Source organism: Rhizophagus irregularis, chromosome 27 (assembly GCF_026210795.1).
Source record: "Rhizophagus irregularis chromosome 27, complete sequence".
In the NCBI taxonomy this organism is placed as follows: Eukaryota; Fungi; Glomeromycota; class Glomeromycetes; order Glomerales; family Glomeraceae; genus Rhizophagus; species Rhizophagus irregularis.
The window spans coordinates 1256084-1281379 of record NC_089455.1 but is presented as its reverse complement, the minus strand read 5'-3'; the positions used below and the strand labels follow the sequence as shown (position 1 = coordinate 1281379).

General features: G+C 29.3%; 8 protein-coding genes across 8 annotated transcripts; 4 read left to right on the top strand and 4 right to left on the bottom strand.

Moving 5' to 3' along the window:
* Nucleotides 1-7967: 7967 nt before the first annotated feature.
* Nucleotides 7968-9245, bottom strand: OCT59_018193 (uncharacterized protein). Its single transcript, XM_025320795.2, has one exon. It carries the CDS (start codon nt 9158-9160, stop codon nt 8282-8284), a length of 879 nt encoding a protein of 292 aa, XP_025170502.1. The 5' UTR covers nt 9161-9245; the 3' UTR covers nt 7968-8281.
* A 326-nt stretch (nt 9246-9571) lies between these two features.
* Nucleotides 9572-12820, top strand: OCT59_018192 (uncharacterized protein; the record flags this gene model as incomplete). The annotated part of the gene is made up of 16 exons (XM_066148596.1): nt 9572-9713; nt 9878-9964; nt 10036-10107; nt 10214-10297; nt 10377-10493; nt 10566-10661; nt 10741-10751; nt 10829-10939; nt 11007-11111; nt 11183-11248; nt 11336-11374; nt 11440-11488; nt 11558-11750; nt 11826-12101; nt 12178-12472; nt 12604-12820. The coding sequence occupies 15 exons, from the start codon at nt 9572-9574 to the stop codon at nt 12389-12391; spliced, it is 1662 nt and encodes a 553-aa protein (XP_066004509.1). The 3' UTR covers nt 12392-12472; nt 12604-12820.
* On the bottom strand, nt 12658-13347 carry OCT59_018191 (uncharacterized protein). Its single transcript, XM_025323319.2, has 4 exons — nt 13275-13347; nt 13087-13208; nt 12917-13018; nt 12658-12852 (listed from the first exon to the last, which is right to left on the bottom strand). The coding sequence occupies exons 1-4, from the start codon at nt 13292-13294 to the stop codon at nt 12839-12841; spliced, it is 258 nt and encodes an 85-aa protein (XP_025170504.2). The 5' UTR covers nt 13295-13347; the 3' UTR covers nt 12658-12838.
* Nucleotides 13348-13431: 84 nt separating this feature from the next.
* On the top strand, nt 13432-15234 carry OCT59_018190 (uncharacterized protein). The gene has a single exon (XM_066148595.1). It carries the CDS (start codon nt 13443-13445, stop codon nt 15048-15050), a length of 1608 nt encoding a protein of 535 aa, XP_066004508.1. The 5' UTR covers nt 13432-13442; the 3' UTR covers nt 15051-15234.
* A 308-nt stretch (nt 15235-15542) lies between these two features.
* On the top strand, nt 15543-19334 carry OCT59_018189 (uncharacterized protein; the record flags this gene model as incomplete). The annotated part of the gene is made up of 2 exons (XM_066148594.1): nt 15543-16805; nt 16878-19334. The coding sequence occupies 2 exons, from the start codon at nt 15543-15545 to the stop codon at nt 19332-19334; spliced, it is 3720 nt and encodes a 1239-aa protein (XP_066004507.1).
* Nucleotide 19335: 1 nt separating this feature from the next.
* OCT59_018188 (uncharacterized protein) lies at nt 19336-20136 on the bottom strand. The gene is made up of 2 exons (XM_025333659.2): nt 19906-20136; nt 19336-19834 (listed from the first exon to the last, which is right to left on the bottom strand). The coding sequence occupies exons 1-2, from the start codon at nt 20093-20095 to the stop codon at nt 19482-19484; spliced, it is 543 nt and encodes a 180-aa protein (XP_025170508.1). The 5' UTR covers nt 20096-20136; the 3' UTR covers nt 19336-19481.
* A 39-nt stretch (nt 20137-20175) lies between these two features.
* Nucleotides 20176-22166, top strand: OCT59_018187 (uncharacterized protein). Its single transcript, XM_025320798.2, has 7 exons — nt 20176-20370; nt 20440-20510; nt 20576-20632; nt 20696-21562; nt 21623-21704; nt 21778-21885; nt 21959-22166. The coding sequence occupies exons 1-7, from the start codon at nt 20254-20256 to the stop codon at nt 22118-22120; spliced, it is 1464 nt and encodes a 487-aa protein (XP_025170509.1). The 5' UTR covers nt 20176-20253; the 3' UTR covers nt 22121-22166.
* A 189-nt stretch (nt 22167-22355) lies between these two features.
* On the bottom strand, nt 22356-25227 carry OCT59_018186 (uncharacterized protein; the record flags this gene model as incomplete). The annotated part of the gene is made up of 4 exons (XM_025320799.2): nt 22356-22921; nt 23117-24161; nt 24274-24415; nt 24503-25227. The coding sequence occupies 4 exons, from the start codon at nt 25225-25227 to the stop codon at nt 22473-22475; spliced, it is 2361 nt and encodes a 786-aa protein (XP_025170510.2). The 3' UTR covers nt 22356-22472.
* Between the last annotated feature and the right edge of the window lie 69 nt (nt 25228-25296).

The window sequence follows — 25296 nt, the reverse complement described above, 5'->3', positions numbered from 1 at the left end:
TAAAAATATAATTTAATTGTTTTTTTCCCCCAACTCCCTTGAAAAAAACATTTGTAAATACCTCTCTTGGAAACTTGAAAAGAATGAATAAATCCACGAAAAATTGAAAAAAACTGACTCTTTGTACAGGGAAAAGAAACCGTTTGACGCCCAGCCTTGGTATGATTTTTGCTTAATTTTTTATGAATATAATATACAAAAATTTCCTGAAATTCTTTAATAGTTTGTGACGGCAACATGTCAATATGTTCTGTAGGTCTATTATATTTACTGATAGTTTTGCGATGTAGTAACAAGCCACGTTCTGAATGAAATGAGCGAAGGCATACTTTACAAAGAAAATTTGGCAGAGAAGGTGGTTGGGTAGAAGAGGAAAGATCGCTAGAACTTGCTCCATTACGTGTTAACTAGAAATATAAAAAAATTTATTAATATTAACGTTAAATATACTCTACAGAACATTCTTATTATTATATTAACGCTAAATACACCGCTTACCCAAACTAAAATATTGTCTAATTAGCCAATTCCTTTTGTATTTATGAGTTTTGACTAAGAAAATTATAAAAAACATATTAATACGTGTAATACAAACAACAGACTCTAAAAACAAAATAAAGCGAAATTGCACTAAGTATAATTTAAAATACCTTAATGGACATTGCCTCATTAAAAAGTTGCATGGCTTGAAAAGCAATGGTATTAGACGCGGTTTTTACTATGTAAATTTTTTTAAGATACGGGCATTATTTTTGTTCTTATTTAGTTTATCGATCACTCGTTGTTTTACACCAAAAATCATATGAATAAATCCATTTTAAGGGACCGCAAATTTGGCCCAATTCTAAGGATCCACTATGAGATGATAAGCATGATCTCGGCCTAATCACAAACATAAGAAACCACTATATTGTGAGGCCTATTCAAGTAATTTTTTTTGTCGATCATTTTGACGATCATTAAATTGAAAGAAGTTTACTAAGTTTTGAATTATTTTAAATGATTTGCAACATTTAAATAGTATCAATAGGCTATAATACATTATTTTGAGTATTCGAGAAAGTTTCAGCTAAAAATTCACTCTGCATTATGCATTTTTTAAGTGATAGTGTTTTACTTTCTTTGAGCGTAAACATCTCTGTTGGCTGTAGTAAGTAGATCTTAGCTCCAAAAACAACTTTTTTGAAAATTTTAAATGTCGTATTTTAATGAAATAGAGCCGGTTTTTGAACAATAAAATAAAAAAAATAAAGTTTACATTGCTGTGAAATATTACAACGTGATTTTTACAACTAAATTTATATGTACTTTCAAAGAAATCCGGCTCTATTAGTATGTGTACGCTTGATTTTAATATCATAAACAGTTGCTAAAAATGGAGAGTTAAACATGCATATAAAGTTATGGGCAATTTAGTTTTACTAGTAATTTATTATATATTAATAAAAATCTATAGTAATGATCACTATAGTAATGCATTATATTTGTAAATTAACCGATAACCTGATTTTAAATAGAAAATTTTAAATCCAAAACTCTTTTTTTAAATTTTTTAAATGATTTAAATCCAAGATTCTAAAATATTAATAAATTATAAAATGATCGACAGATGATCGACAAGAAAAATCCTTAATAAGGATGTTTACTATAATAATTGCACTATATTTGTGATTAGACTAATATCGCACACCCTAATAAATTCCGGCTGAAATTAAATGATCGGCGAAAAATTTCCTTTTTAGGATTATTGTAAAACCCAAAATTTCATTTTTGCTGGGAAACAAAATTGCCTTTTTTTGGATTTGTGTAACATTACTCATACCCTAAAAGGATAATTCCATGCCGATTACTTAATTTTGGCCGGAATTATAATCAATCTGGTCAATCTGCGGATAATCCGATGATCCGATTTTTTTAATCCGGATTGATCCGTCACGTGATCATCCGGATGACGGATTGACCAGATTCATCCGTACGCACCTCTACCTAGCTTCCGTCTCGTGGTCGCTTACTATACCATTCGTATTCACAACTGTACCTTAAGCGCTAAGGAATCGTAGGCCTGTAGTGGCCTGAACCAGCCTTAGCTCAGTTCTTCAAGCGTAAATGTTAAGTACGGAAAGGTTTCTAAACGATTGCCATTACACCTGCACTCGAAAGTCCTTCATTACTAAAACACGTAGGTGGCATATAAATTCGAGCTTGTTTTACTCTAGTATAGATATAGGATAAATAGAGGGTTATAGCTAGCCAGTTAGTATTCCGTTGATGGATAGGAACTATCCTGAGGTCAAACTAAAATGGCAGTTATAGTGATAAAAAGGTTTGGCCTACTGGCTGACAGTTGGATGGTAGTCATTGGTTAACGTTAGTCTACCAATTGTATAAATAGGTTCTTAAATGTGAACCTTTACGCTTAAGTCAAAGACAGACAAATAAGCCCATATGCATCTTTATTTTATCACTTCAATTTTACTGATTATTTATCAATCATTCACAATTTTATTACTAGTGCTGTATTATTATTTATGAAAGTAAATATTGTATTATTTTTTTCATTAATCATATATAATGTAAAGAATATCTATGCAAAGTTTTAAACGTCTGCCATGTATATTCATTTTCTGCTATCAATTTTTAGTGTAATTATTAGAATTCAGAAATATATATAAAAGAGTCAAGTTTGAGTTTGCTTATTTATATAGTAGATAAATTACAATAATATTAAAAGTTATATTAAATAATATGGATACATCAAATATTGTTAAAACTTGAAAAATTTGTTGAGTAAAAGGTATTTCTCAAAAAGAAAATTTAGTAGTTCTTTTTAATAATGGATTACATATTTGTATAATCCAGTGTAAAAGATTTGTACCTCAAAAAAACGCCAATAAAAAATTTTTTTTATTAATAAACATTTTTTTTTTATATAAATTTCATCAGTATATATTCAGAAATATTATAATAACATTATTATACTAAATCATGCATTATCATCAGATTTACTATAATTATCAGGTTTTTTATCAATTAATTATTATATATCTTTGTTAGCCTTAAAATATATATTGGTATTTTAGATACTTTACTTTAAAATTTAATTATAAATTTTAAATTAATTTTATTTTTTTAAATGCATTTAAAAATGTATTTTAAATAGACAACAATTTTAAGTGTAAACTTAATTTTGTAATTTCATGTTTACAACTACTCAAATACCTTTAATTGGCTGGAGTTTGTAGTGATAAGTTATATAAAAAACTTTATAATCATATTGTTTTGCTATTTTAATACAAAAAAATGATAACTTTTTCTTGTGTATTTATACCAGCTACAATAGTTCTGGCTTTTATATTCATTAGAAAAGTTTCTTATTTTTCTGTGATTGAAGTTAAAATAGGCCATCCAAGATTTTGTGGCGATAAATGCGTTATTACTGCATTTATTTAAGTCTAACATAATACTTCCAATTGTATTCTTAGTACATTCAGTGTCATAGCAACTCACTTGCGTAATTTAAGTTTTAAATAACTTTCTTCTGTAAAATTAGTTTTAGAAGGATAATTATGCATGCTTAATATTATTAATTTTTTATTGTCAACTAGCAGTTCACCCCTTTGTTTTGAGGAAGAAGAAAGCACTGCTATCCACAGGTAAATGAAAGGTTTGGAAGGTTTGAAGAAAAAAATTTTCATTTTTCAACAATTTGTTATATATGTTGTGCGCAGATCGATTAACTGCTCCAGATTGAAAATTTCCTTGTATTTTCCTTTGTTAAGAGATTGTCACTGACGCACCTCATTTGAATCATTCAATAAAGTCTGTTATAAGTAAACTTTTTTTCTCATTAATTAACCCACTTTTTGTAACATAAACAAACTTGTGCGCCATAATGAGTTACATGTTTCCTGAAATTTTTATGTAAATCTGATTTATATTGAAGTTTATATTTGTGTTTTATCTGAAAAATCATTAAATTTTGAGTCATTTTTCAAATGAAAATATTTAATAAGTATGATTCCAATTAATCTGAAATTATAGGATTGTATGCTTAAAATAATGATAAATAAGTTTACTTAGTACTTAAAAATATATTAAAATTGGAAAATTTGATGTTTAATTATAGCTCATTTATATTAGCAATTGAGGTACGTCAGATGACAATCTCAATCTGAGGTGCGTGAGCTTCAATCTGAGGCAAGAATCGATCTGAGGCATAACATATATATCCTATAAAAATTTTATCTGTTATTTCTGTAAAATCTCAATGAAAATGAGCCTTTTATGGATTCATTCACAAAAAATGCAAATAATTCAATAAATTCCATGATATAAAGTTATTAATTCTGGAAATATAAGCTTTTTATGGAAAAATTATAAAATAAAAAAAAATAGATTGACTTTTTTTACAAGAATATTTTTTTTTTAAAAAAAATGTTGAATCATGTATCATTTTATTAGAATATATTTGGATTACATAATAATCACAACTATTCTGTAAATGATACTTCCAACTTCTGACTAGTCTGATCAAACATTAACTATTATATCACAAATAAATTAAGAATAAAATTAAATAGTAAAAGTAAATCAAAATAAAATACTATAAACTAAAAATTAAACCAAAATAAAATATTATAAACTAATATTAATTATCTGTTCAAGTAATGCCTTTTCTCTTTTCCCATAAAATAACTTGTTCACATCTTGGTTTCTATATTAATTCTTTAAATGCTAAAATAAACCGTATTAAAATATTGGCTATAAGTATTTGTGCCTCAGTAAGAGATATCTTAAAATCTTTTTGTAATTTTGTTGTTAAAAAAATTTTAACTTTCACTTTCACTTCCAATGCCAAGTATTAGAACTTTTGGAATTTTTCTGATCTTGCTGTAACAGAACTCCGCTTACTTCTAATAGAGATCACCCACAAGTAAACATGGGGCCTGAAACCTCTGAAAGGATTTCTGAAAGTTTCGGATTTTGGAATATACGAATTGAAACCTCATCCAAAACCCTAAACAAGTTCCGAAATCCTAAATAAATCCTGGAACCCGAAACTAATTTTAGTTATCTTGAAACTAATCCCGATATCCAGAAACTCGTTAATTGGATAATCACGTGGCAATTTAAATAATTAATAAATCGATATTCAATATATCATGTTTGATAACCATCTTTACTTTTTACATTCAAGCCTTTAGCTGTCTCACATTAATTCACCTAATATAGTTTTTCTTTTAATTTTATTAATTTTCATTCTTCTTTTAATATAAATATCACTTCCCTAGTATAGTTTCTACCCCTTACTATGTTATGGACTAGCAGGCCATACCTTCTCGTCTTAGGAATAACTGAAAAGGTGGGCGGCTTCTCAAGTGGGAGTTTCATACAATTATATATTTTGATTAGTATTCATATTTTATTATGTAATGTCTTAAATTTCTTGTATGACAGTCTATCTATAACATAAAAATAAAAAATAAAATAAAAATGTTTGGACTTAATTGAGAAGTCTTTTTAATAAAATGTCAGATAGTAATTCAATATTGTTATAATTTTAGTTATTTTAATAAAAATTAATTAAGTAAATTAATAGGTTTCGGTTATATTTCGGTATATAAAAGTTTTGGAAATTTTGGGTCAGTTTCAGGTTTCGAGTTTTGGGAAAAAAACACCCATCCTGAAACTAAGTTTTGGTATATACCGAAACCTAAAGGGTTTCAGAAGGTTTCGATTTCGGGCCCCATGTTTACCCATAAGCCTAAGGTAAAAATTACATAGAAAAGTCAAAAAAACTGGTTGAATTCATAAGGTAAAATTCTTTATAAATTAAAAAAAGTAAATGTAATTCTGTAGTAAGTTTTTTTTATGTAACTGTTAAGTATATGGTAAAATTAAACAGGATTTTAAAATGTAACTTGTAATTATAAGGTAAAATTTATGATTTTGTAAAATTTATTACTAGTATATACTATTTTTAGCACAAAGTTTATTACACAGACACGTAAAATTTATTATACTATTTTTAATTACAAGTTTATTAGTACAAGTTTATTACACAGATACGTAAAATTTTATTACACAAATATGTAAAATTTATTATATACTATTTTTAGTTATAAGTTTATTACACAGACACGTAAAATTTTATTACACAAACATGTAAAATTTATTATATTATTTTTAGCATAAGTTTATTACACGGATACGATAAAATTTTATTACACAAATACAGATACGTACAAATTTATTACACAAACACATAAAATTAAAAAAATAAAAGAATTTTTTATGGATATCCGTGTAATATAAAAAATTATAAAATAAAGTAAAGATCAGAAGGGTGGGTGATTGGGGGCGGTAGGTAGGATAAATTAGTTATTTTTTTTTATTTTTTTTTGTCAAATAATAATATATATATTTGTAATTATTGATCAATTTTGAACTTATTTTAAATAGTTGTAAGGAACTTTTTTACATTTTTTTAAAATAATTATATCTAAAAATTAGGCCAATTTTAAAAGAAATAAAAAGTACTAAATGTATAAAATAAATTATATTTTATATAATCTATAATTATAAATGTTACTGAACTTGTAAGGTAAAAATATATGTAATTTAAAAATGTAACTGGAAAGGTGGTAAAATTACTTAGTAGAAGGAAAATTAGGAGTAAGGTAAATTTACATATAAATCTTAAAAATTTTACGGTGAGCTCTATTAGAAGATAGCGGGTCTTGCTGTAACTTCTAATATATCTTGTAATACATTTCTAATAAAATCTTCACCTTAACATTTAATTTGCTTTTGTTTTAAACATATAATTATAGATTTTTCTGTTGTAATCTCCAAAATTTTTTGCCAAATCAATTTATATGCTTGGCATTCTAATAAGTGATTCCAATTTTCCTTCTTGTTACAGTTCATAATACATTTTATCTCCTTATAAAGCTTTGGCTTTCTTAATGCTAGAATGGATCCTAAAGGAAGGATTTTATGAAATAGTTTTGCTATAAAAGTCTACAAATAGTTAGTTTGCATACTAGTGCAGTGAAACCATTTGCAATAATGGAAAATAAGCCAAGTAATTTTTCAGTCTATCTGATTAATATTTGCATAATATAATTTCTGATTATTTTTTAGTAATGACCATTCAGTAGCTTCATATGTAGCTAATATTTTCAAAATAAATCACCTAATATTAACTTTAATAGGATTATCTATAAAAACAGAAAAATAGAATAGTATATTATCAATAAAATTTTTTTACAAGAATATCAAATCTGATAATTATAAATTGCATTTACCAGTTTGATGGTAATATCTAAAAAAATGAACTAAATATTGCTAATTGAAAAATTTATAGAATTTATTCAACTGTTTAAACCTTTTCAAATTTTATAATTAGTTTTACCAAAATTTTACTATAATTTTATTAAGTTTTAGCAGTTTTAGTATTTATAACTGTAAGTTTTATTAAGTCCAGAATTTCACATATAGTTTTAATAAAATTTTACTATTTAGTATTTTACCAACTTGCCAAAACTTTTTTATTTTTTCTGGCAACTTTAATAAAATGTATAGAAATATTAGTTTTTAAAAATAATTAGCATATTTTGCTGTAAGCACCCCTTTTGCACTTAATGCCGGCCGAGATCCTTATAATTCTGACCAAAATCGCCATAATTCCAAACCGCAAAATATGGTATCATTATTTTGTACTTTTTGCTTTATTTTCTTATTTGTAAATTTGCATCAGAATTTACGAGATTCCTTAATGTACAGTGGGATGTACGATATTAATGTACGAACTGGCCGGAGTTAACGTTAACGCTATCACGTGCAAGTGCATAACTCCTAAACTCGGGCCAGTTTGTACGTTAATATTGTACACCCCTACTGTACGTTAAGGACGCCCCAGAATTTACTGGTCATTTTGAACTATTATATTACATTTATTATTTCTACTAAATATTAATAATTTATGCTTTTTTTTTATTTAATCTTTATTTTATTTTATTTATTTTATAATAAGGTATTATTTTAATGAAAATTGTATTTATAGAATTTGCTCAAATAAAATAATATACCGAATAACCAATTATGCAAGTAACCTAGGACTTTGATTTTCGACTGTTTGATATTTATATATTATTTGTCACGCATCATTTGTCACCAGGTAATAGTAAATTAAGAACACGTGATTTTTACGAAAACATTTAAAGCTGAATTAAATCCGTTTATTCAATAAACTTTGGGAGAATGCAAAATAAACTCCTCAGTAATCTGCAGCCCAACCATTTTTGTTTAGGTAATCTTCAATTGCCTCTTTAAGTGCTAAATTAGGATACAAATCAGCTTCCCTACATTCGAGTCTTGACAACGGATCAAAATGTCCAATTTTTTTGAAATGTTCTTTCAAATGAGTTCTCTCATAAGTGATTCCCGATGGTGTAATAACCGGATCATACATAATATTGAAAGATATTTTATCCAGAAAATAATCAGGAACTTCTTTTGGACCACGATTTTCTTCTGATTGAGCAAAAACCTGTTCAATTTGAGAAAGCTTTTCATCATACGACTTATTAATTTGATCTAACTTATCTTGAATTTCCGTTGAATGTAAATTAACTAATTTGGAAATTGTAGAGCCAAATGAATTTTTACTTTGATTAACCTTTTGAAGTTGTTTCTCTCTTTCTGTATTAATTAATCCTTTGATATATTTCAAAAATTCTGATTCATTCTTTCGTAGTCGTTGTTCCTCAAGTTCCCATTTTCTTTTTTTCGCACTCAATAAAGCTTGAATTATTTCTCCAGAAAATGTCACTTTATCTTTAATAGCAAGATCATAAGCCGTCTGTAAATGTGAAATTGCTAAATCAAATTCTGCTTTTTCTGTTAAGGCTTGTCCTAACATATAATGTCCTTTAACCGAATTCGCATCAATACTAATAGCAGTCTTACAATCTGATATCACGTTATCATACTTTTTTAACCTCAAATAACATAATGCACGATTTGTATAGTAAACTACATTCCTCGGATTCAGATTTATAGCTTCTGAATATTCTCTCGTGGCACTGTCATAATCCTTTTTACTAAAATAAGTATTCCCTTTGACCTTATGAGATTCCGCTCGTTCTACCGACATTTTGAAAAAGTTCAGACAAAAAAAAAAAATTATTATTAATCTACAAAGTTTGTGCCGTAAATACCAAAGCGTTTTTTGATAGATTATAATTTAGAAAGAGTGGCAGTGAAAGTTGAAGTAACTTACACAACATGTGGAATATTTATTTATATTGTTTAAAGTAATGTGATTTTAAAGATCAAAACGTTATACAATGACTTACCTCGTGTTATCCTTATGTGTAGAATAAAAATAAATTAAGGGTCTCAAACACAAACTAAAAATCCGTATTTATAAGGATTGACCGAGAAACTTTCACTGTTTACGCCGTAGTTCTTGAGATTTTTTATAAATTTTAAATAGATTGTTTTTATTAAGCCTTATATTTTTTGTTTTGACGTTTGAAGTTAGAATCATTCATATCTCACAGCGATGCAAAAGCTCGCTCTACGCATCTTAGGTCGTTTTAGCCGAAAAACATTCATTCGTAGTGCTTGGAAAAATTTAAATAGTTTAAGCGAACACGATGAACTGACCGAGGCGTTAGATACGTTAATATCCATGTCCCATGAAGGTATTTATTGTCAATAGTTGAGCAATTACAAAACCTTGATAATTTTAAAGTTTATATATCTTAATATTATCATGAACAAATCATTCCTTACAATTTCTTTTATTTAATTATTGTCTGTAACTTGTTAATTTCACAACGGAAATATCAAACTATTTATATTATAGAGAATGAATTCATTGAACTCATTACTGTCATTGTGGATGTTCTTTCAGAAGCTCCAATGGCTTCGGCTTTTTTATGTCACATTATTGGTAAGAAATTAAAAGTCATTTTTTTTATCGAGATTTAATTAATTATTAAATATTTAATTGATGATATATAGATAGTGCAGCTTTACCTTCAAAAGAAACCTCTCATAAAATTACTACAAGGCTACTGCAAAAACTTAAGCCTGGTTAGTTGATAATCTTTGATCCATCAATATATTCAAATTTAATTCTATACGAGGATGTTCTAATGGTAATATTAAGTAGGGCTATTATTTTATCTTAAATCTTTAGGTGGCATATATCGAACGAAACCAAAAAAGCGTACACGTGTAAATGCAGCTATAATTTGGAGTGTTTTAGCTGAAAAATTAGCAGGTTAATATCAAATTAACTTCCTTATTAGAATTTTTTTTTTTTTTTGGAGAACGTAAATATTTACTTTCTAAATTTCTAGGCGAAATAAGTTTATCTTTATTTTCAGATAATGTATGTACTACGCTACTGGACTATCTCCAATATGATCGTGATGCTAGTGTGCGACTTTTCGCTTTAATTGCTCTTGAAAAATTTGGTATGACGGGACAAAATAAAGAAAAGATACTTAATTCGGGAAGGGATATTCATAAGATTTTGCAATGCATAGCCAAGGAATTGCATTCAGATGAAGGATCAAGTGAAGATGTTAATCGTCGCAGACAATTAAAATTCTGTGTAGAATGGGCCTTAAAGAATACTTTTGGTATGTTATTTTATCAAAAAAATTTTTAAGCTTTTGTAAATTAATTGTCAAACATAATAATTTTTTTTAACCTTTTAAGATTCAGGCAAGGTATGATGAGTTTCGATTCTAATTTAATAAAAAAAGGAGTATCATTTATATAGGTTTTATATTCTATAAACTATTAGGAAGACATGTATGACTCAGATGAAAGTCCTGTAAGTTCTAATAGTATAAATGTTATGTTGAACCCAGTGGATGCTACAGCTCACTGGAAAATATCACGAAATGGTTTAGAGGTAAATAATTTACCACTTATTTAGTCGTTTTAATTAATAAACTAATTATAGCATGCGAACCTTGCAGATAAGAAATGACAATTCCACATTCGAATCCATACGGGCGACAATGGGAGTATCTTCAGGAAAATGGTTTTACGAAGTAATATTATTGACTAATGGAATTATGCAGGTTTGTATAGGTACAATATTGTTAGTATTTTAAAGAAAAATAGTTAAAAAATATCCTTAAATTTTAATTAGATTGGATATGCGACTAAACGTTGTATGTTTGGACCTGAAGATGGTACAGGTGTTGGGGACGATCCGGTCAGTTCCGCTTTTTGGATTATTATGAATATTCCTTATAAACTTTGCTTGCTAATATTTGAAATAAATTTGAATTTGAATCAATAGTTTGGATTTGCATTTGACGGATGTAGAAATGTTTTATGGGTAAGTTTTCTCAATAATTATGTCATGAAAAAAATTCACCTTATTTATCATTCGTTCATTTTTAGGCAAACGGAGTATCTGTACCATACGGAGGAAGCGAGTCGTGGAAACCCGGTAATTATTCCCTGAATAATATATAATGTCAAGTAGTTTGTTATTAATTTTTATTATAAATAATTTTAGGTGATGTGGTTGGAGTTTATATGGATGTTAGCTCTGGTTGCGTTCGTTTCTATTTAAATGGAAAGGATTTGGGTGTAGTTTATCCACTCAATATCGCCCAATTTCGAAAGTTGGCAGAAAGTAGTTTACATCCAGCATTATCTTTTACTTCTTATCAACAAGCTATAGTCAATTTTGGAGCTGAAAAATTCCGGTAATATTGCTAAATAATTGAATAAGTATTAGCTGATGGAATATTAATTTAATTAGCCTTTGATATTTACTATAGATATCCACCGCCATCATCATCATTTACCTATCAAACCCTCAACAGCCAAGGGCAAATATCATCAGAACTCCGTAACTCAATACAAAAAAGAGTTTGGCGAGCATCACGTTATCGTTCGGTGTCTGTAAGTCCTTATTGGAAACAGCAGTTCGAGTCTACGGAAGAAGACTTTGACACTCAGTGTTCTATTTGTTTTGCGAAGCCACCTGCTGTTGTATTGGGACCATGTAACCATGATGGTTTTTGTTCTGATTGTTCAAAAATGATGCACTCGTGGTATGTATTATAATCCTTCAACTAAGATTAAAATATAGTGACTGATAAATTATTTATTATTTTTATATAAATAAAGTCCATTATGTAGAACTCCGATTTCACATCGGAAACCAATGAATAATAATATCACTAGTTTACCATCTACTCCTACCAAACTTTCTATTGCGTCAACGTCGGCATCATCTTCGCTTTCAGCACCTTCAACAGCAATTGTTTTACCACCGACTCCACCTCATTCGCGTCCTGCTTCATCCATTACTTCATGGGAGCCTCGTTGTCTGGAGCCATAAAATAAAGATAATTTTACCTTTAATTATATTTTTCTAAATGAAATATATATATATATAAAAAATTTTTTTGGTTTAAGCGATGTAAATAATTTGTGTATTGAATATTTTTTTTTCTCTATATTTTGGTTATTAATAGATATTAACATTCTTATTTTGCTTTCCCCTCATACTATGTATTTATTACTATTACAACCTTTATTCTCGACTTGCAGTTTTACAACAATCAAAGATCGAAAAAAAAACAAAATAAAAAAAATCAGTACGAGTTAATTATTCAGAAAAAAAGTAATTTATTAATTATTGGAAAGATTTATATTATAGCTTTTTTATCTATATTCTTTGTATATAATATCGTAGAAAAATTTTCATGGTAATTACAGTAATAAACTTTAATAGTTTCTTTGAAATGTTTTTCTAATGGTTTTAGAAAAAAAAAGTATGTGATATCTATCTAGCAGTAACTATAACAGAAAGAGTTAGATTAATTTCATTAAAGAAGAAAAAACAATTTAGTAAAGTTTATACCCCATGTCCTGCGATCCATTGGACATTGTCCACGACTTCCTTCCGTTTGGAGCCACCTTAATAAACAATGCATATGAAACACGTGTGTACACTCTCCCCAAACTATATTGTAAAATAGATCTATCAATATTAATGTTACTTTAAGAATAATACATTAAGAAATTACAAACTTAGCGAACAATCGTCTCCAGGAGTTTTACAGGTAGGACAACAACCGTCAAAGGGCACTCTACATATTCCACAAACTTCCTCGTTAGGTACATCCCACCTCCAAACTGCAACTCCATGCCAACTATAACAAAACAATATTTTAAATACGGTTTAATTCTGAAATATAATTTATTAATGTTTAACGCACCGTTTCACTTTAACTCTCATTTTTTTTTTCAAGGGTAAAGTTTGGATCTAAAAATCAGAATGTACCGTATTCCAGGGCCCCGCAAAAAATTCATTGGCTGAATATTGTGTAGCATGATTAGTACTTAATATTTTAGTAGATGAAAAACTAGAGAATGTTATTCTTAAGATGACGAAACGTTTCTCGAGTGCAGTTAACTCGAAGATTAAATCTAAACGTAAAATTTCTAGGAATGATCAAACTAAAAAGAAATCCCAATATGTATCAAGTGAAAATGAAAGGATTCCGAATGAACAAAATGGTCAATTTTCTTTTAATATAAGTAATTTAGTTGCTACTAATCAAGAAGAAATTAACAGTGGCTCTTTCCCTTCATATGAACCTCCTTCTGGCTGGAAAAAACTGGAATCAAATGATTTTTCAATGTTTGATTTTGAAAATGTTCATAAGGAAGAAAAGGAATTATGGTTATTTAAAATTCCTCCAACTGTCTCTAAAACGGATCTTCAAGGGCTGACGCTGAAACTTCCTATTGGATTATCTCGGGTTCCAACAAAAGTAGCGACAATACAAAAGGAATCTGAATTAATGGAGTATCATGTCTACGAAATGCCTAATGATAATGATATTTCTCAGGAAAATGAAATAGTTAAAGAATTTATCCAAGAATTGAGATCCCCACACGAAACGGTCTTTGGACAAATGAAAGAATTAGAAATATTTTTACCATGTAAAGAAGCGCAAGGTTTACTTCTTTCACACAAAAGACCTACTCGCTATTTTAATATATGCCGGCCTGCTAACTCACCTGATCCAAGTCCAAATGTTGATTCAATTTTAGCACACAAACTAGGGCCTATTCCTCACCCGTCAGAAACATTTATTCAAAGGTATACAGTCTCATTTCCTGATTACTCTCAAAGACACATGATCGAAGCAAGAGAAGCCAAAAAAAAATTTAGGAATAGAATGATGAATGACTGGAATTTTCCAAAGTGGGAACAACAAATAAAACATCATGAGAAAATAGTAGAAAGAACTTATAAGGAATATCAAAAAAAATGCAAAATAGTAGTAAACAAATCGAAAAAAAAGTTTACTAAAGAAGCCGAAGAAAAACAGAGTACAGAAAAAACAAAAGGAGAAAAAAGGAAATCTTCAAATAATAGTACAGAAGATGATTTTGATATTTCAACATCATCATCGAGTAGTGAAAATGAGGAGAAACCATACAAAAAAACAAGAATATTGGCTGATCTTAAACGTCAATTTAAACGCAAGAAAGTTGAAGAATCAGATATAGATTCAGAAATATTAGAAGAAGTTGCAGAAGAAGAAGCTGCTCTCGTAAAACTCGCTAAAAATCAGATATATAGAAGGAAACAAGCAGTTAAAGAAGCACAAGAGGCTGAAAAGAGAGCAGCAAAAACTTGGAGTCCTGCTCTAGTTAGTTACCCGATTTACAAGCCACCTGAAACTTGGTGGTATAAAACTTATAATAAAATTCTTAACGAAACAGAACAAACTAAACTTAGGCCGAAATTGACTAAAAGGAAATATACATTAGAAGAAAGACTAAAATATTATAAAAGAAATGGCCGTGAACCACCGTTGTATGTGGTACCGAAAACGAGAGGCAAAAGGATTGAAATAAATTACGATGGGATTGAAGAAAATTTCGGATTTCCTAAACCAAGGCAAAAAAAAGTATTGCCACCTCCACCGCCCGGGACGACAGGTCACCTTCGACCTTGTGTCAAAGTTGTCGATTCCTAACATTTATGATAATTCTACCAATAATCTTTTTATTTCCAAATTTAACATGTAATTTAGTTCGATTATTGTGCAAATCTTTTCTCTATATGGAAAAATCATGATAAATTTACGCCGGTCAAATGTTTTGTACATCCAATTTACAAGGACAAGGAGAAAAATAAAGACAAATTTTAATTTTTTTAATTTTTCTTTCTTTCTTTTCTTATAATAATCTGTATATAGTCCTTGTTGCTCAATTCTTTTTTTTTTTCGGACCATAATATTGTCGGCATTATTGCCGTGTAACTCTTGGATACCCAAGACGTTATCCCCATTTCTTGCTTTAAAGGAAGAAGTCATATCATGCTTGTTATTTAATAATTTCGCAATATATACAAACTAAAATTTTCTTATCCTACAGTTTAATTATTTAAAATTGTACTAACTTAGTTCGGTTCTAATATTCGTGATATCTTAAAGCTTTTTGACAAGGCAAATACTTTCTTTAAATCTATGGCTGATATTGAATATAACGTGCAAACCAGCGAATTACCACCTCCTGTTCCTCCAAAAGACGATTTTCGTCCAACGACACCTCCAAAAGATTTTCCGAGGATAACCTTTTTGGGTTCTGCAACAATAGGTCCTTCTACATCTCAAACTTTTGAACTTGAAGAATCATTTTCTGAACCTTCAAATACTTTTCCAGGTGCAAAACGAGTAAATAAAGTTTCGACAACAAATTTGGGCTCTGTGTTTGTTACCGCTTCAGATAATCAATCTTCGAATAATGAACCCCGTAAAAACTCTGTTCGTTCAGATTCAATGTTTACAAAGCTCTCCTGGTGGTTAAGCTGGGGAAGATCAAATTCTTCGACAAATTCGCATCCAATAACAACGCCTATCACAAACACTGGCGCTGGCGCTGATTCAACAAATAATACTACAAATTCAACATCTAATAATCAAAATTCTACCGCCTCAATATCAACAATGAGATCATCGTCACCATCATCACCATACGTAAATCAAGTATCAATCGATAATAATGATGAAAGCGCTCCAAAAGTAAAAAAATCAATTAGTATAGCAAGTCTATTTCGTAGATTTAGTTATAAGAGAAAAACGGAAAGAAAAGAAAATAGCAGTTCAACAGTAGTTGATGAAGCGACCCAACATGACTCCAATAACTTTTCGACTGCTCCAACTCCAAAATCATCGCGTCGAAAATATAGTTTTGGCTCACTTATTGAAAGACTTACAGGTCGACAATTTTCATTTACATCAGAACAACGCACATCATCTGAAAGCGATAACAAATTCACTGAACAAATATCGCAAACAAATTCTATTGAGAATAACATTGATACAGATCATAATAAAATTAAGAAAACTGATAATAAATTAAAACAAAAAGAACTAATTGTAGAAGGGCAAGATCTCACAGCTTCATCTAACACTTTATGTCCAGATGAATCTTCACTTTCAACACAACGATCAACACAATCAACTGCATCTGAAACTTTGGATTCACGTAGTAAAGATGATGATCTTAAAAATTTGGACTTTATTAATATGGATATTGATGTAGTTTCTCCTTTAAGGCATTCGATTGCCAAGTCATCAAATTCTTCGGAACGTGCTGATGATGACACGATTAAAGGTGTTTCCGGAACAATTCGTATCTTTGATAAATTTACAGCGAAAAAAGACAGTTCCCGAGCAAGTATTTTGAATAATCAAATGACGAATGGCGTTTCTTCACGTCATATCAGAGTAAATTCTAATAATATGAAAGAATCTTTTTTTGTAAATAATAATAATAATTCAACTAATATGATTTCACAGTTCTCTCCACTTAAGAATTCTTCTCCTTTAAGTTCGAATTCACATAAGCCATATAATACTGATAATAATATTAAAAAATCCGAAACGGAAAATAAGAACACAACGCCAAGAGAAGAAGTAATAATTGGCGATAAAACAAAGGTTGATAAATCACCTTTACGTTTGTTTAAGAAAAAATTTTATAAAACTCTTCGACCTTCCAACTCTAATTCTGATTTTGAAGATACTGATAAAAATATCAAAAAAGAAGAAGAAACCTTAAACACAGTTCCAATTATTTCTTCTCCGCTTATTGCAAACTTTTATGAATCTGGGTCAACAAATGACCTTCTTCAGGTGAATAATAACAACTTATATCCTGAGGAAGAATCAGAAGATAGTGATAGTGACAAGGATTTAGATGACATGACATTAGATGATGGAGTTGAAGGAGATGTTTCAGCCACTCAATCACAAGCGCCAGAATCCAGTCTATATACAGGATCTGAGAATGAAGTATCATTTCCGTTGTCTCGTATGTCATCATTTGCTAAATCTTTTAATTCAGAAGACCCATCAGCATTTAGTACGACATTTTCGGATTCACAACTTAATATAGATTGGCCCATGGAATCAGCATGGGATATTATTTTAAATAATGCACCAGCAACAACAAAAGATAGCAAAAGTCCAGCTAGATTCAGTAATAATCGTTTATCATATATTCCTAATCATTTCTTTGAAGGACTTCATAATTTAAAAGAATTGTATCTTGATAGAAATTCACTTCGAGATTTACCCGAAGAACTTTTGAAATTGACGAAATTAGAAATATTAGATTTAAGTAACAATTGTATATCAGAATTTCATCCAAGATTAAAATTTAGAAGGATAAGAAATTTAAGAAGGCTTAATTTGGACAATAATGTATTATCAGATATAACTAGCATAACAAAATTAAAGACTCTTAGAGAATTAAGAGCAAATAACAATTTATTAGGAAGTATAACACCGGACATTTCAAAATTGACTAAATTAAGGCTTTTATATTTGGACAATAATCAATTAACAAGCCTTCCAGATTCAATCGGACGGTTAAAATCTTTATGTGTATTAAGATTAAACAATAATAATATTGAAAGTTTACCGGATGCGATTTGTTCATTGCATCAGTTACAAGTTTTGGAATTAAGAGCAAATTTGTTAAGTTCGTTACCAGAAAATATAAAAGAATTGGAGAATTTAGCTAAATTGGACATTTCCAATAACAAACTTACATTACTTCCTAATGAATTGGTAAAATGTAATAGGTTAACACATTTAAATGCTCATAACAATTTACTTGAATCAATTCCAGCTAAATTTGGACAACTCTCGAGATTATTAACATTAAATTTATGTGAAAATCGATTAATTAATTTACCGGCCGACATTGGAAAATTAACATCATTAACAGAATTAGATTTATCACACAATGAATTTATTGTTTTACCTGAAGATTTAGGAAAATTAACAAAACTAACGGAAATTAAACTTAATAATAATCCATCATTATTAGCAATACCTGACTCATTCCAAAAACTTGTCCTTGTAAGAAAAATTCATTTGCAACATTGTAGTCTCAGTCAAATTCCATTTGAAATGGGACTTGTTTATAATCAACTATCTTATGTTAATTTGTCTTATAATCATTTTGATACTATGCCAAATCTTCAAGGGATGGATCATGTAATAAGTTTTAATATTTCAAACAATCGTATTAATGATATAACTGAACAAATTGATCAATTGGAGATGTTGCGTGAGTTATATGTTGTTAATAATAAATTAACTCATATTCCAAAAACGATTGGACGTCTCAAAGAACTTGAAATTATGGATGTCTCTGAGAATGTATTAGTGGATTTGCCGTTATCAATCGGAGATTGCATTAATTTGCGTGAATTAAGATTAAGAGGAAATTCAATAGAAACATTACCAATTACATTAGGAAAATTAACCAATTTAAATGTATTTTATGTTGGACAATGGCCATTAAACGGATTTAATGTAACTCAAGATGATAATAGGAATCAAAATGTTAAAATTAGTTCTAAGATTCCTCAGCAAGTTGAAAGAAATCTTTTATGGAGGATGCATGATTCGATACTTAAAAGATTACGAGATATTGACAATAATGACGGAGCTTCAGAATTTTTACAAAGTCCTCCTAATGAATCAAATAATTCGCAGCAAGATGTCACCAGTCATCCCCCATCTCCTTCGCCAAGTCCTCCTTTATCGAGGGATGATGCTATATTGAAAATGACTGTGCTAAAAGGAGTTTATGATCAATTTATGAGAGACATGCGCAATATTGATTATGACAAAGAATCAAGCGGCGATGATATGACTGAATTTCCTAGTGAGATTGGAAAGAAGAAAAAATTTGCTAAATTAAACATAAACAAAATTCTCAAGAAAGGCGACAAACAATAAATATTATTAATATATATATCAATACTTTAGAGTTTAAATTTTATTATATATTATTTTTTTTTTAAAGCTGGGAGAATCATGAATTCTTTGTAATATAGTTTTAATTATTCACAATTAATATTAAAAAAACTGAATTTGTAACTAAAATTACAATTTCCTGCTCAAAACATACGCGTCAGGTGGTGATATTTTCTTATAGTATCCTTCCACCGTGGCAACAATTTCAAAATCATACTTTTTATAAAAGGCCAAAGCTTCTTCATTTGATGTTTGCACATGAAGATAAATTTCGACGAATTTTGGGTGTTGTGTAGTTAATGTGGCATGTTGTAAAATATGCGTTAACAATTTTGTACCTATTCCAAGGTTACGATAAGGAGCCAAAACACCCAATGTCATAATATATAGCTTTGCTTGATCGGATGTTGTACCTTGATTTGTTTCCTTTATTTGTTCTTTACGACAACAAACGGCTCCAATACAACAATCATTGAAATAAGCTACAAATTGATAAGAACTTAATTTATGAATATTAAATAATATAATCGATTGCTTTGTCGTTATTAATTACCGAATTTAGCGAATTCGCCAACTTCCAATACATCTTTATAAAATTTTTCGCTATAATGAACAGGAAAAAGGACAGTATTTAATTTTTTTAATTGACCCAAGTTGTTAGGTGTAATTTCTCCGAGAGCTATACGATGAGTAGTATTTCGTTTAGGTGTTTTGCTATTCTTTATTGCAGTTGAAGTTACCATGCTTAATTAACGCTTTACACTTGAATAATTTGTTGCAGTACATTTTTGTATTTAATTTTGATCTGCAATCAAGTTATCAGGTGTTCTTTTTTTGATGGATAAAAAAAAAATTTTTTTCAGTTTATTTTTACTCCTAGAAAATAAAAAAACGCGTCTAAATGTCGTCAAATTCTGATGCCAATATCCCAACAGAGCTTTACTCTTTAGTTCTTCAATTTTTAAAAGATGCAGGTCTATCACAAACAGCTAAAATTTTTAAAAAAGAAATAAATAAGGTATAATATAAAATTTTTGTTTAATTTGAAAGCTATAATTTATTTATATTTATATTTTTTTTTATATAGTCAATAAAAGTTGTAAACCAAAAACTTGGCTTAATCGAGGTTTACAAGTCTTACAATTCTCTTTTAGCTGGGTAATTCACGTTTGTCAATATTGCTATTAAAATTCCTTTACTAAAATTTATTGGTTTATCGTTAGTAAAACCATTGAAAAAGTAGAATCTGATGATTCTTCATCGATTTCTGAGAATAGCTCGTAAGTATATCAACTTAATTTATATGGCTTATAATTTCAATGTAAATAATTATCTTTCTATAGTAATCATGAAGAGAACGAGAGTATCAATGAATCATCATCCTCATCTGAAGATGATGATCAAAGTTCAGAGGATGAAGTTTTAATAAAAGAAACTAATTCCAAAAATGAATCTGATAAAGTGGATGAACCTTCTGGTGAGGAATTAAAAAATGATGATGAAATGAAAGATAGTTCAAGTTCTTCAAGCGAAGATGATGACGATTCTTCTGATTCTTCCTCAATTGAAGAGGAAAATAATGGTAATGTTTTAAGTTCTGGTAAAGAATCGGACAGTTCAGATTCTAGTAGTTCAGATTCATCTTCTGAACAAAGTGAAAACGAAGAACAAAGTGTTGGGGCGTCAAATGTAAATGAAGATTCAGATCTTTCCAACGAGTCATCCAGCGAATGTTCATCAAGTAATAGTTTAAGTGAAGATGATGAAGAAAATAGTAAAATGAAAATTCGTTCCGATAACGAATTAGTTTCATCTAGTAGCGAAGAAAGTGATAAGGAACAAGAAAAAGGTTCTAACGTAGCTGATACTCGAGATAACAATAAAACCAACAGTAACAACAGCAACAGTAGTGATAATGAATCAGAGGAAAGTGATAATGAATCTGAAGATGAAAGTAAACCAGGAAATACACAAAACAATATAAATAATATTAAAGAACATAGTGGAGAAAACAAAGATAGATTATTTCATAGTAATGGTAAAATAGCCAGTACTGAAATAGACAAGTCGGAATCAAGTAATTCATCACATAAAATAAATGTTCCTTTAACTAACGGAAATAAATTAAAACATAAACTTGATTCAAATAATGACACTTTGGATGGTAAAGATTATACACGACCTCCTAAAAAACTAAATTCGAATGTGAGGTAATTAAAAAAAAGGAAACAAAAAATATTTTTAAACTAATCCTCTTTTTAAAATAATAGTACTAAATATGTTACGACTAGTGTACATTTTAAACCATTATCAGTGTATAAAAATCAGAAAAAAAATGGTAAATCGAATAAAGTAAGTAATATATTTCAATATTAGTTTTATTAGTTAAGTTTATATTAATCAATTTTTCAATACCGCTAAGCAGACGGAAAACGAAAGTAATAGTAATGGAAATATATATAACCGCAGAATAAATCCGAAAGAAGTGGAATTTCTTGATGAACGATTAAAAGACAACAGCTTTCTGGCTAAAGTATTGTTTGTTAATATTTGTATTTCATGTCCTTAAATTGTTGTTAAAATTTTTATTTATTAATGACATTTAGGACGGTGCTATTGACTCTTATGGTTATAAGGCTCATAATGATTTATTTGCTACCCGAGGTAAAGATTTTCGTGCGCAAAAAACTAAAAAGAAAAGAGGATCTTATCGTGGAGGAAAGATTGATTTTGAGTCTCACTCTATAAAGTTTGCTGTGGATGATTAAAAATTTGTTTTAATATTAATAAATAATACAATTGATTTTCAATCATAAAATTTCAAATATTTATTCGATCTTGAAATACAACAAACATTTAAGCCTTTATATAGAAACTGAGGAAATTAAACTTACTTTTGTATGCCGAGTATACTAAAACATTTCTTTCCTGACAGTTTTCCTCCTTGTTCTTGCGAACGGCCCATTTATATAATCGTTATCAAGCTTTAATATTATAAATATTATACAAGAGTTTCAAGAATAAATTTTATAGCCAATATTTAAAATGAGAAACAGTAAAAATACATCTAACTATTGAAAGATTTATTTAAAGTATTACTAACGCTAAATAAAATTGAAATTATTGATAATAAACTGGATAATAATAATAAACACCATCATTTTCCTGTACACCAGTTGAAGATTGAGACACAAATGAAGAAGATTTAACGGAATTATCATTCGTATCTTTTAATTCTGTGGTTGTTTGAGTCGGATAATAATAATAATACATATTAGGATCGTAATAATAAACCATTCCATTGCTCTCAGTAACATAAGGATTACTTTCAGCAACATAAGAAGCAGGAGGGATAGATGTTAGCGGCGGTAAATTATTTTCAGATAGATTATTTCTTAATCCCTGAGGTAAATTATCCATATAATATGCAATTGGTGTTTCTGGTTTTTGTGGAAAGAAATTATTTGACGTATTTGACGTATTTGACGTATTTGACGAGTCCTCGTTGGAAATGGAAATTTCATCAGAAAGAGCAAGTGCTCTCGGTTGGAAAGGCGGTGCAAAGACAGCTATTACAAACATTTTTTATATATACATATGCATATACATACACACATACTCTATTAATAATGAACTTTTTTTTCAAATGTACAATATACATTATTTTTATTCTAGCTAAACTAATCTTTAAGAATTAGAATCGCTTCGTCTTAATGACGAAAGAAAACATTATTTTATTATAATAATTTATTAAAAACACAAACCTGAAGGTGGAATTTCGCTTGTTCGAGAATTATTTGATATTCCGCTCGCTGGTGAGTCGTTTGTTTGGGTTGGTTGAGTTATCGAGAAAGAAGCTGCTCTTCTAGTTGAATACCTTTTAGATGCCTGGTTAGTTTGAACTTTATCTTTGTCCATCAATGTTGAAGGCAAGGATACAATTGTATCAGATTGATTATTATTAATAGATAACTCATTAAAACTTGATGTAACATTGTTTATTGATTGTGAAATAGGAGTTACGTTATCTTCGATTGCTTTTTTACTTTGAGAATCTAAAATAATTTCCACTCCAGATTCTTCTTCCAATTTTTCGTAGACGTTCTCTTTTTCTTTAATTGGAGATCCCGAATCCGTTCCTTCCTTTGTAAATGAACTTGACGTAATATTTACATGGGATGTAATATCTGTTGATTCTTGTGCTGGTTCCGCTTTTTCAATTTTGTACTCTGCAACTATATTTATATTCTCTTCAATTTTATTTTCACGACTTTCTTGTTGTCCATTATTATGTATAATATGAGAGTCTTTATTGTCCACACTATCATTATTCGAACGTTGTTCTTTAGAATTTTTGTCCTGACTTAAATTATGTTTTCCATCCACCTCACTAACGTCAGCTTGGTTAGAATTAAATGAATGATCTCGGTTTAAACCTGAACGCATATAGTGTCTGCTACTATAACCTCTTCCGCGAAACCCATTCCCGCCTTTCGGCGGAAACGAATTATCTTTTCCTGTGTAAGATTTATTATCATTGAATCGGGATGTTGAACTAACGTTTCCATCGTTTCCATTATATGAATTTTCTGATCTACTTCCACGTACACTTGATTTATGATGTTTAAAATTACTAGAACTACCATTTCCTCTCCTATGATTAGTATCATACTTTGATAAGAACATCCCTCTTGATCTAGATTGTTCTTCAAATGAATTCCTTCTCTTTATAATTGAATTTGAAGGACGCGAATGATTAAACTTTGGAGTTGTAATATTATTATGAAAATGCGATCGACGTCGAGGAGCCTTTTCAGTAAAAATTGAATAATGATAAATAATGTAATAAGGTAAACTATTGTGACTATTGTGAAGGAAAAAAAACAATATAATCTGTTAGTATAAGATATTTATCAAATACCGGAGGAACAAATTCACGGCGATGTTGAATTCTATGTTGAAATTCCTTTCTACGTCTTTCTTCGTCTTCGATCTTCATCAATTCTTCAAATCCGTCATGATCCCATCGATCTCTTGGAGAATTTCCCCATACATTTTTATCTCTACAAATAAGCAATTAAAGAAAACAAAAATTTGATACTCAACCTCTAACAATTTCTTTTAGATTGGCAAATAACATATTTAAATACCTAGAAGCGAATGGTGATTTACGATAATGTGAATCAAAGTCATCTCTAAGCTCATCCTTAATGAACCTATCATCATGTCCCCAGAATTCACCGAGATGAGGCACAAATGCGGGATCTTCTGCTAACTTTTTACGATATTCTTGTCTTGCTAATACTTTTTTTTGCCAACCTGACATTTCGGGAACGTTGACAGAATTCTTAGAATCATCCCGCTTTTCATCTCGTACCTCAATCTCGTTTCCCGAATGACTTTGTAATTCATCTCCGTCTGTTGAACTAATACCATCTTCGCCAGAATCTTTAATAGCAATAGTGGAATTATTTTCTTCCTGTTTGATTTCTAATTGATCTTCAGCCTTCAATTTGTGCTCGGTAGATTTTGGCTGTTCAACTCCTTTTGAAATGTCTTCAATCGAAGCTGTACTTGTATCCTCGACTAAAGAGCTAGTGTCTTTATGAGTAGAGTTTGACTCTTTTTCTTTTGTAAGACTTAACTCTTCTCTCGTAATAGTTGCCTCCTCTTTGACAACACTAGTTTCTTCCTGTATTTCTTCTTCACCTTCACCTTCACTGTGAGTCGCTTCACTTTCTACATCAGAGTCTTCACTCGCTTCTGAATCAGAGATATCGCTAAATTCAAGTACTCCGCGAGTAGCATCAAACTCCTCTTCGTCTTCACTATGAACATCAACAGGAACTTCACGTCTCCTTAAACGTTTAAGCATTTCAGATCAGAACGTGAAAATAGGTATGAAATTATTTAGAAAAAAAGTATTCAGCGATTGACAATAAAA